Source organism: Pongo abelii, chromosome 5 (genome assembly GCF_028885655.2).
Source record: "Pongo abelii isolate AG06213 chromosome 5, NHGRI_mPonAbe1-v2.0_pri, whole genome shotgun sequence".
In the NCBI taxonomy this organism is placed as follows: Eukaryota; Metazoa; Chordata; class Mammalia; order Primates; family Hominidae; genus Pongo; species Pongo abelii.
This window is the reverse complement of record NC_071990.2, coordinates 172,570,730-172,583,094: the sequence shown is the minus strand read 5'-3', so window position 1 is coordinate 172,583,094 and position 12,365 is coordinate 172,570,730. Positions and strand designations below refer to the sequence as shown.

The following is a 12,365-nucleotide window of genomic DNA, read 5'->3' as shown; positions in this document are numbered from 1 at the left end:
AAGCCAATTTAAAAGCCAATGTTAAAAAATAATGATTCTTGCTGCACTGTATACAAATAATTAGGCCAAGTATAATAAGGCAAACCTATCATGATTTGTCTTTAGTATAAATGGGAAACTAGAGACAGAAAAACTATAGTCCACCAGTTGTTAGATTCTAGTCTTGCCTAATGTTTTTCAATTTTTATCATTTTCTACAGTTTGGACCAAATTCTAATTTTTGTGGGCTACAAGTCTTCAAAATAATGTTTTCAATTTTTTTCCTTCTTTTTTTCCCCCATTTTTTCCTAATTTGGAGTCACTTAAAACTAAGCTGTCACTAACCTAAGTCACTTAAAACTAAGCTGTCACTAAACTAAGTCACTTAAAACTAACTTTCGTGAAGCCCTGTGAACTGAAGTAGACAACTTAAACTTCAGAAGAAAATAATGGGAACCTATTTACTACATACATAAGCCACTTTCATACCTGCTTACTGATGTATGGACTTCAGAGTAATGTGGCCTAGATCAATTTTCCAAGATTGTTCTTATTGTTCTCCCTTCCTCTCCAAATTTTCTCTTCATAGGACATTAGACTTCACAACCTTCTAAAAATTAGCTTTCCTAATAACTCAGGACCTACCCTCCTAGGAATAAACCATCCTAGCCATGAGAGAGCAGATAAAACCTGGGAACAGAAACTTATTTTCTTCAAAAACGCTTTCTCCAAAATATTTTAAAAAAGAAAAGGGGGGAAATGTGAAACGAAATTACCTTGTAATCCCATAATCACTAAGCTAATGGGAAAAGTCAAGCTGGGAACTGCTTAGGGCAAACCTGCTTCCCGTTCCATTCAGTCATCCCTCTGCTCACTGAGATAAATGCATGTCTGACTGCCTCTTTTAGAAAGGTGAATCAGAAACTCAAAAGAATGCAACAATTTGTCTCTCACCTACCTGTGACCTGGAAGCCCCTCCCCACTTTGAGTTGTCCCACTTTTACTTTGAGTTGTCCCACCTTTCCTGACCAATATTCATTTTACATATGTTGATTGATGTCTTATATCTCCCTAAAATGTATAAAACCACCCTGTGCTCTGACTACCTTAGGCACATGTTGTCAGGACCTCCTGAGGCTGTCACGGTCGTGCGTCCTCAACCTTGGCAAGATAAATTTTCTAAATTAACTGAGACCTGTCTCCAATTTTTGGGGTTCATACAGGTTAAATTGTAAAAAATCTGTGTCAGAGGAGGAAGTCCATTCAGAGGGTTGGGGGGCCTTATTTTATTTTTGGTTTATAGGATTCTGACCCTTTTTATTATTTCAGGTTGGCAATGAAAAAAACAGCAGAAGTATATAGGACTAAGGATTCTGGGCTGGGTACAGTAATTCACACCTATAATCCCAGCACTTGGGAGGCCAAGGTGGGAAGATTGCTTAAGCCCAGGAGTTTGAGGCCAACCTGGGCAACATATGAGACCTCATCTCAAAGAAAAAAAAATTATGTAGAAAACTAGAGAGGATAAATTAAAATTCCAATAAGAGAAATCTATTAACCTGGAAACCTAGAGGAAATGGGTGATTGCCTAATAAAAATACACATGAACAAAAGGAATCCTAAAATAAGAAACATACAAATAGGCCAGTTAGTATAGAAAAGCTTGGAATGATGCTTAGAGATCTCTCACTGGAAAAGACCCCAGGAACATACAGATAGATTCACAGTTAAGTTTTAACTGACCTTCAACAAATCCTGATTTTATTTAAAACGGTCAAGGCCTAGTTGAGGGAAGGGGAAAGAAGTTATTTTCTTCAATTGCTTTTATGGTATAATTTCTGTGAAAGGAAAATAAAACTCAGGATCACAAAATCACTAAACCAAAGGGTAAAGTCAAGCTGGGAACTATGTCAGGCAAACCTGCCTCCCATTCTATTCCTAAATAAGATAGCTGCCAAGATAAGAGGCTACATACCTCCCTTAAAATTTGCCCACTAGGAAATTCCTTGTGGATAAACGACAGACAGAACTCAGTTATCCCTTTAAGGCGCACCTGCGACAAATGCATATCTGATTGCTTTCCCTCCCCTATTGTTTAGGTAAAAATGATGATTCACTGAGCCAGACTAAATGGTGTATTCAGTGGAAGGCTGATCAAGGACTCAAAAGAATGCCATTTTTTGCCTCTTATCTACTCATGACCTGGAAGCCCTCGCTTCAAGTCCCACTTTACCTGACTAAAGTACATCTTACACATACTGACTGATGTGTCATGTCTCCCTAACATGTATAAAAGCAAGCTGTACCCTGACCACCAAGGGCACATGGTCATCAGGGCCTTCTGAGGCTGTGTCATGGGTGCAACCTTACCCTTGGTGAAATAAACTTTCTAAATTGATGGATGCCAGATGCGGTGGCTCATGCCTGTAATCCCAGCACTTTGGGAAGCTGAGGCGGGCAGATCAACTGAGGTCAGGAATTCGAGACAAGCCTGGCCAACATGGTGAAACTCTGTCTCTACCAAAGATACGAAAATTAGCTGGGTGTATTGGCACACACCTATAATTCCAGCTGCTCAGGAGGCTGAGGCAAGAGGATCGCTTGCCCGGGAGGCGGAGGTTGCAGTGAGCCGAGATCATGCCACTGCACTCCTCCAGCCTGGGTGACAGAGCAAGATGCCATCTCAAAACAAAAAAAAAATTGATGGAGCGTTAACTTTTGGTTTACAGTGTAAATGTTTATTTAAAAACAGACATTATTTTATGTACCATTACAAATATACTGCTACCCAGCTGCTCGGGAGGCTGAGGCAGGAGAATGCTTGAACCCAGGAGGCGGAGGTTGCAGTGAGCTGAGATCGCGCCATTGCTCTCCAGCTTGGGCGACAGAGTGAAACTCCATCGCAAATAAAACAAAAACAAAACAAATATACTGCCAACTAAACTGTTATTTTGTCAAAAATAAATGTTGTTGATGACTTTACTTCCATTAAAGCCACTGTAGTAGCCAAGGGAAAGCTTCCTTTTTGTCCTCTGAAGGTTCACTGAAAAGTCAACCGACAAAAGGCACATTAATTGGAGAAAGGGCACACAAATTTATTAACATGCACATGGGGGAGAACCAGAGTGATTTTGCTGAAACCCCACATGGGGTTCAGAAACTTATATACCATCTTGAGGTTACAGAATGGGGGTTTGGATTGTGGCATGACAGGTTATGGGGGTGGAGACCAGGCTGACAACCACGGTCTTGTTATGTAAATGAAACCTCCTAAGTAGAAGTCCTTAAAGAGAACAGATGGTACATGTTTCTTTCAGACCTTTGCAAACCAACAGTAAAATTCTAAACCCTCCAACCCACTGATGGACCCTCTGCTTGCCCAAGGGCATTCTGAAGTTAACCTGAAAAACTAGTTCAGGCAATGATGGGAAGTGGGGGTTGGCCATGCCTCATTATACACTCCTCCCTTGGAATTCAGGCACAGCAAGCCAGCACTAACATTAAAACAGAGACCTTAAGACTGATAGAAAAGACTCTTGTGCAGAGGCTTCTTCATTACTCTCAGGCACACAGGATTCTTGGTTTCCACTGTAGGGTCCTCACTTTACCTGTTCAACCTTCATTTATCTTTCACTGCCTACTCTTGGTTAGCACTTGGCCAGTGCACAGGTTTCCCACATCCTGAGGTGGACACCAGCAGGGAAGGTTTGAGGGAGGGCTCTGCCTCCCTGACGGCCACCCGCAGGCCCATAGCAGGACATTTGCAGAGGTGAGCGGAGCGCCGTCACCAGCTGCGACTCTCCCAAAGCCAGAACCATCCCAGAGCACACGGAGGAACCAGGAAAGCGGCTCGGAAACAGAGGCGCCAGGGGCGGGGCTAAGGCCGAGAGGTTTCCTCTGCCCCGTTCCCTCGCATTGGTCCTGCAGCCACTGCCGTCAGACGCGTTTCCGCCTCCTGTCCTCCGGAAAGGTGCCCGCCTCTTGCCTTCCTGCCCGGCGCCCGATTTCCGCCTTCCGACCCAGCTGTGGGCTGCGCCCCCCGCCAGCCCGCGCCCCGCATGGCTGCCGCGGGGGCCAGACCTGTGGAGCTGGGCTTCGCCGAGTCGGCGCCGGCGTGGCGACTGCGCAGCGAGCAGTTCCCCAGCAAGGTAGGCGGGCGGCCAGCATGGCTGGGCGCGGCCGGGCTGCCGGGGCCCCGGGCCCTGGCCTGCGAGCTGTGCGGCCGCCCGCTCTCCTTCCTGCTGCAGGTGTACGCGCCGCTGCCCGGCCGCCCGGACGCCTTCCACCGCTGCATCTTCCTCTTCTGCTGCCGCGAGCAGCCGTGCTGTGCCGGCCTGCGAGGTGAGCCGCCAGACGGGGTCGGGACGGGGCCATGCCTCCTACGCGTGTGCGGCGTTAATCCTGGGAGCGACGAGGGGGACGGCGGAAAGCACCGCTGCCGCCCCTCTGCCGCCCCATCCTCAGAGCTCCCTCCGCGCTGCCCCAGGAGCACCTTCTCCCGAGCCCTTCCAGGATGTCCTCATTTTTACTACATAAGCTTCTAACTGTGCCCACGCGCATTGGTAACCCCCAGCTTTTAATCAGTGGGTACCAGGTATGGTGTTAATTCAGATAATAGAAATTGTCTTGGAAAGATGGGTCCCAGTAGCTTTTTCGTATTTTTGGCAGTCGTTCTTAACGATCAGTCTTATTAATTTGATTAACTCAAACCACCTCCAGGAGGCAACTCAGTTGCGTGTACCGGACGAAATCTAGTTTCTGGATTTTAAAAGCTTATTCCTGAAAGCAAAAACGTTCATTTCTTTTTTTTGTTGTTGTTGAGTCTTTTCAGTTTTACGTGTAGACGATGAAATATGTGAATTGCTGTTTTGTTTGAAGATTAAAACTTTTCTCTGCATTCTTTTTTAGTTTTTAGGAATCAACTACCCAGGAAAAACGATTTTTACTCATATGAGCCACCTTCTGAGAATCCTCCCCCAGAAACAGGAGAATCAGTGTGTCTCCAGCTTAAGTCTGGTGCTCATCTCTGCAGGGTTTGTGGCTGTTTAGGCCCCAAAACGTGCTCCAGATGCCACAAAGCATATTACTGCAGCAAGGAGCATCAGACCCTAGACTGGAGATTGGGACATAAGCAGGCTTGTGCACAACCAGGTGGGTAATCTTTTTTTTAAGTCTCAGTTCAGTTTCATCGCCTTTGTCAACCCAGATATTTCCAGGATAACTTTAAAGGTAAAATTAGGAAAGGTATAGTACTTCAAAATTTTTCATGCCTGGAAAACCTTTGTAAAAAAAGCGGCTGTGAAGTCTGAATCACTGAATAATGTCACCATATAGGCATTTAATTTATGACCCTTTATCTAAAATGCCAGAACTATAGGGAATATAGTACTTTAGAGACAGCAAATTATTAGACTGTCTTCAAAACTAAATGATTACTAATAGTGCTGTCCTTTTTGTTTCAGATCATCTGGACCATATAATTCCAGACCACAACTTCCTTTTTCCAGAATTTGAAATTGTAATAGAAACAGAAGATGAGATTATGCCTGAGGTTGTGGAAAAGGAAGATTACTCAGAGATTATAGAGAGCATGGGTAAGCAGTTTCAGGACTTCATTAAGTGGTTAAACATATGCTTGGAAGAAAGGGCTCAATGTGCCTAGAAGAGAGGTACTGAGAGGAAGACTCACTCACTTTGGAGGCTGTAGCATACAATTTTCAGATATTGCCTCAGGTAAAAATATACTTCCTGGACTTTGTTTTCTGACACATATGAGGTGTGTTCTGCTCCCTGTAAAGACAAGGGTAGGTATCCAGATGGTCCCATGAGTAGGACTGCACAAGATGCTGGAGGCTTGGTAAGTTCCGCTGGGTCGCAGATCTATTTCTTAGGTCGGGATAGTGTGAGTGCCTAGCACAGTGTCGGGCATGCAGAAGGGCCCCTTAAAAGTTTCTCTTTCATCTGGCCAGTTTTAGGTACACAATTTTGTCAGTTTACTTACAGTGCATACTCTTGGGTAGTACTTGTGCTGACCAAGTATCTCAGAGGCTTATTTTATTATAGTAGCCAACATTTATCCAGCACTTACCTTATATAAAGGGCTGTTTGTGCATGAGCTCATTAAAATCGTGACAGCAGACCAGTAAGTCAGAAACTGCCCCATTTTGAAGGTGAGGAAATTGAGGTTCTGGGCATAACTTTCTTTGGTCACATAATATTAAATTTTACAATTTGAGCCTTGAGCCATACACAAAACCACCACAAAATTAGATTTACAGACTCAAAATGAAAACATCAGCTTACTGGTTTGTAGTTCATACTAGTCATACATTCCAAAACATGTTTGAGTCTTACTCTGTGCCTGACCTTGTGCTTGATAACAGGAATATAATGCGAAGCAATACTCCAGTGGTCAGATGCTCATAGTCTCATGGAGGAGCCCAGATAATACTTGGGGAAGTTAAAGTCCATGTAATGACTAGTAAGAGTACAATACAGGTGCCATGGGAACAAGTGACATCACTGAAGACTTCCTGGAAGGGGCCACACGTGTTCATACCTGTACGATACAAATGATAGATAATGAAAGTGCTTTTACCTTTAGGAGAAAGGAGAGCCTAGAGTAGGAGGATCAAGGATGAAAGCTGGACTCCAAATGTGCCTTGTTAGTGTAAATGTGACTGTGGAACTGTGTGAGTATTTTAAGATTATGGAGTGAAGTAAGTTTTAAAAAGCAGTCCCTAATCATCAAAAGTAAAAAACTCTCGATGTAGCCATATAACCACACTAAGAACTCTTCTAGGTGACTTCAAAACATAGGACAGTACATCTCTAGTGGAATATACCCTGAGAATGAAAAGAACGTAACAGTGTTAGTATTTTGAATAAACATGTTATTACTAGACTGTTGCTTTTATTTTGAGATGGTGGTGTGTGTACTGGGGGAAAAGGAAATGAGTAATTATGTTGGTGTTACTGAGAACTGAGATGTTGGGCATAGGAGGAAGATAATGTTGATTGTGTCTACGTACCATTTCTCTCTAAAAGGAACTCCAGGCTCTTTGGAGAGGTGGTTGATTCCAGAACTAGGTCAGGAAATGTTCATATAATGTGGGAACATGGTCGTATCAAAGATTAAGGATAAGGATTACTAGGGCCATGTCAGAACGCAAGCAACATGAAAAGGCTCCTGCTTACAAAAGATGGACAGTTTGAACATCCACAGGGACACTAACTGCATCAGATATGTTTAATGGGTTCAAAATGATATTTTAAAAAAACTCAGTAATCATCTTTGTAGGATACTTGGGAACAGACTCATTTTCAAATTGGTAAATAAAAGGAAAGAGTTTGCCTTCTAGGGGTACATAACTTAATTATGAATGAAGTGATATGTGTGGAATTTACTTCAGAGTAATGGAGTTGGAAGTGGCAGAGAAAGGAAACACTGGACTTGATAGTGTTGAAGCTGATTAATGATATGTGGCGGTTCGTTATAGTATTTCCACTTTTGTGTATGTTCAAAATTTTCTAAAATAAAAGAATTGAAAAGAAAAATGCTTCCTGGAGGTAGCTGTGTCTTACCTGAGACTTGGCAGGAGGCACTAGGGCCTGAGGGAACAGCGTTTACAGTGTCCTAACGGTTATACTGAAACTTTCCACGTATACTTGATGGAACATCAATCTGAAGGCATCCTACACTTCCTCCATCAGACCTGATGGTGCAAGTGAACACCATCAGTGCCTTTCCAGTTTCATCAAAGCAGTTATTTTAGCTTCTCTGACTCAAGGTATATCCGTTCTATTTTAATGTACATTACAAAGACTAATGGTTATACTTAGAGACACGGGTCTGTTGGGGACAGCAGTGTCTTAGGGTGGCTGTAATCCCAGGAAGGAATATGGAGAAGGAAATGAAAATTTTTTTTTTTTTGAGACAGAGTCTCACTCTGTCGCCCAGGCTGGAGTACAATGGCACCATCTCGGTTCACTGCAGCCTCTGCCTCCCGAGTTCAAGTGACTCTCCTGCCTCAGCCTCCCGAGCAGCTGGGATTACAGGCAACTACCACCACGTCTGGCTAATTTTTATATTTTTAGTAGAGACGGGATTTCACCATGTTGGCCAGGCTGGTCTTGAACTCCTGACCTCAGGTGATCTGCCCGCCTCGGCCTCCCAAAGTACTGGGATTACAGGCGTGAGCCACTGCTCCAGGCCAGAAATGAACACTTGATGACTGAGTGAGTGAGCCTACCAGCTGAGGATACTAATGATAAGAAGGGCTCACATTTGTTGGGTGTTCTGTGATGTGCTGGGCAGTCCTAAGCCCTTGACCATTCTGTTATTTTGAAGCTTTAAGGAAATGCACTAAATGGAAGTCCATATAATAGAGTTGCATGGAGTACCTGGAAATTCAGATGGTCCAATTTGAATGAGTGAATAAACAGGGAAAGCTATCTGATTAAAAGTGGGTCCCCTTCTCCATGTGTGAATTGTCAAGTTGTGGGGATTACTCCTGTTTTTCATAATAGTTAACGTTGATTTTTCAGGTGAAGCACTTGAGGAAGAACTGGATTCCATGGCAAAACATGAATCCAGGGAAGATAAAATTTTTCAGAAGTTTAAAACTCAGATAGCCCTTGAACCAGAACAGGTAAAGTGGAACTCATAGCTCCTCATTGTGTTCTCTTCAGACCATGTTTTATGAGTATCATCTGTGAGAAGAAATAACTTCATAGTAACATTAGTCTATTCCTTAGGAGCCTATAAAAGCAGGCTTTTGTTATCTTGTTAGAGGAGTTCCTCACGCAGATGGGCCATGTAGAAAGGTGTTTTGCAGTGCTGATCCATTTAATAGTTACTAAAAGACTAAAGATTATACTGTTTATCATACAGGGTTCATTTTCTAAAGCAAGCGTCAGGGATGGGAGATGAATGAGATGTTGCCTAAGGTACATGAGGTTTAGGCACCATTGGCTGCCCCCCACAAAAAGAAAAAAGGTTATTTTTGCCCATTTCCAACAGGTAACTTTGGTTTGTAAAATGTGACATGTTAACATTTTCTCCTTAACCTCCCCTACCATAAACGTAAATCACGAAAGAAAACTAAATTCCCATAAGCCAGTCACTGGTTCAAATAAATACACAGGGGTGTATATAGGAAGAATACATCTAGGTCTTAAACACTAAGGCAGTTTTTAGCAATGCATATGCTTTTAGACAAAATACAGAAAACCACTCAGTTGCTGTAGGAAGCTTATTACAGTGAAATTTACTTATGTTTGTAGTAGTTTTCAAAACACTATGTTTCACTTGGTATTTGTCCCTTCTAAAATTTTTTAACTCTAAAGGTAGGCACAGACTCTGGGCAGAATTCTGCAATCACAGCAGAGGCTCATTCTTAGTCCCTTCACAATATATTCATAGGATTAAGATTCCGACATTAGGTAGTAAAAGCGTCATCTGGGAAATAGATTTTGATGCCCTCTGAGTCAGATAAGCTGAAATAATCACTTTGAGGTGATTGAGAAGGCATGAATGGCACCCTGGCACAGCCAGGTCTGATGGGGGAACTGTGACATGCCTTTTGGGTCAGTGCTACATCAAGAGTAGGAACGTTCATGGAGTAGATAGCATGTTACCATTGGAAACTTTTAGGTAAGGTATTGATTATTTGAACATGATCTTCATTGATTTTAGATTCTTAGATATGGCAGAGGTATTGCCCCCATCTGGATTTCTGGTGAAAATATTCCTCAAGAAAAGGATATTCCAGATTGCCCCTGTGGTGCCAAGAGAATATTGGAATTCCAGGTATGACCTTAAATAAGGACCATTTGGTGTGTAATCACCATGATTGTTTTTAAACATTAAAAACTTCACCAAGGTAATTTGTGCACATGGGTCAACATGGCAGTACGGAAGGGTGCCCTATAATGAAAATCATCAGTTTCCTGCCTCACCTTGGGGCTAGTTCCCTGGAAGGAACTGTCTTTTTTCTGTTTCTTAGTTTTCAGACACGGTCTGTTGACTGACTTCTGTGACGATGAGGATATCTACACTGCTCTCCACCTCCAGTGTGGTTATGTCATTATTATTAGTGCCTCTGTTAACTTTTGTTATTTTAAATAATTTATACCTTCCTTTCTTGTTCCATTAATTAAAGTCTTTGACTCCATACTTTATGAGAGGAGTCTTTACTGTTTAATCTTGGTTTGTGGATTTGTTAGAACAAATGGATATAAGCATTAAAGATAAATGTCCTCCCCTGCCCAAAAGGATTTGTTAGCATCAAAATCCATTTGGGTAGGGTGGAAATGCTCTTGAGCTATGGATTCACTAACCTTACCAAAGTCATAGCTAATACTGGTTTGTTTCTTTGGGTAAAAAAGGAATTATGAGGACCATACACAAAACTCTGCTTGGTTCTTAGTGCCAAAGCTCTCAATGTCCAAACTGAGGTGACAGGATTTGTATAAAGTGATTCCATATCAGGGTGGCTATTCTGTCTATTCACTCTTTCAGTTAGACTACTTCTAAGATTCCTCTCTGGTCTCTATAACTACACTGACAGATGTCCTTTCTGTACTCATTACTAGTAATTACTGTTTCTTGAGTCAAGAGTAACAACATCTGCAATGATACAAAGTGAAAGTTGCCCAAATAGAAGCCTCAGCCCTTTTGAGTGACATATTAGTAATGAAAATAATTCATTAACAGCCACTTGTGAACTTCTTTCTCAAATGGAAAAGACCAAACAGAAGGTGAGAGGGGCTTTGAAGTCATAAGGAAGTTTTAGATTGTTAAACACGTTAATTGTATAATGTCTATAATCCTGCTTTGTAGTATGAGGATTGAAAGACCAAGATCCCTATAATCATCCTGGCTGAGGTCTCGTGCTCCCTGCTGTGAAGCAGCTTTCTAACTGTGTGTCACCCTCTTCTCAGGTCATGCCTCAGCTCCTAAACTACCTGAAGGCTGACAGACTGGGCAAGAGCATTGACTGGGGCATCCTGGCTGTCTTCACCTGTGCTGAGAGCTGCAGGTTGGGTACTGGCTATACAGAAGAATTTGTGTGGAAGCAGGATGTAACAGATACACCGTAAAGGCATCTTAAAGCCTTGAAAAATGTTAATAATCTTTTATACCTTGCAATTCCATTTCTGGGATTTTATCCTAAGGAAATACTTATACCAAAAATAGAGGTGCAGAGATGTTGATGAATTGCTTACACAGTGTCTACTTATTAGTGAAACAAAAGTGTCCAGTGACAGGGAATTAAATAAATTTTGGTACATCCACAGTGGAAGGCTACAGTCTTAATTATAACACCTATATTGACAACAGACATACCATTATAGGTGGTATTCATGGTATGAGTCTATTCTTGTAAAAATATTTGTATGCACAGAAATCTGCAAAGATGTACACTTAGTGCACTGGTTACCAACGAATGGTGGGACTAACTAAAATGGTCTTTTTACTTATATGTGCATTTCTTTTTATAATAAAAATGGGTTATGTGCCTAATGAAGTCAAACCATCTCACTCTGAGAGCATTTCCCACCCTAAGTTTTTTAAAACACAAAAATACTTGGTAAAACTCCAACAAACTTGTCTGATCATTAGGTGATTATCACAGGCTCTAGTATGTACTGGAAGCCCAGAATATTACAAAAATACCAAACCTCAGGTTGGTGAGTATGATGAACAGGAAACCCAGTAATTCTGAAGCAGCAGTATCACAGTTGGCAGGATCAGGAACAACAGTGGCTTTGTGATCACAGAACTGGAATTTAAAGAGGCTCTACCTTCAGAACTGATCTTTGTCAGCCAGTGGCCCTGCTTACAGATGAGACACTGAAATGCAAAAGGCGATGGTCTTCCCTTTCCATTCCCTTTCCATGTCAGCATTGTATACAGGTTCCCTGTCGCATATACAAGGGTTATGGAATGTAAGCCAAAATAAGGGTCTGGCCTAGGAGGCAGCAGCCTGAGGAAAGGAAGGCCCTGAAGTCAGTTTTCAAAGGGCTGACCCTTGGCCTATTATGTTTCTGATACATTTGTTTAAGCAAGTGGCTCCTAAGACTACACTAAGGTTTCTTCCGTCCCCTAGCAGCTCACAATTGACAATTCCCAGTTCTCTCAGCACCAGTGATGCCTGCCCTGAAGACACATTGCTGTTGATCAGTGCTTGAATACTGCTGGCTAATTCTGATAAATTTCTCAGGCTTATTTCCTTAATCTACATTGGCTCACATTGTCCCCTAACACATCCCTGTTAACTGAAATGCATTGCCACCATAAATCCTCACGTTTTCATAGGTAACATCACTTGCTAATGTAATTGTCTACTTGGCTATTTTATTTGTAATTTAAAAAGTTCTGT

The 12,365-nt window shown here is 42.2% G+C and overlaps 1 protein-coding gene across 2 annotated transcripts; it reads left to right on the top strand.

The window, feature by feature from the left end:
* Positions 1–3,909: 3,909 nt before the first annotated feature.
* PDCD2 (programmed cell death 2) lies at positions 3,910–11,279 on the top strand. Of its 2 annotated transcripts, none has more exons than XM_002817610.6 (6): positions 3,910–4,320; positions 4,888–5,130; positions 5,442–5,573; positions 8,527–8,630; positions 9,677–9,790; positions 10,924–11,279. In XM_002817610.6, exons 1-6 carry the CDS (start codon positions 4,038–4,040, stop codon positions 11,080–11,082), a joined length of 1,035 nt encoding a protein of 344 aa, XP_002817656.3. In that variant the 5' UTR covers positions 3,910–4,037; the 3' UTR covers positions 11,083–11,279. The 2 variants fall into 2 exon arrangements, with proteins under 2 accessions (XP_002817656.3, XP_024104643.1); XM_024248875.3 differs by having other exon boundaries at positions 3,917–4,320; positions 9,987–11,279.
* Positions 11,280–12,365: the final 1,086 nt, after the last annotated feature.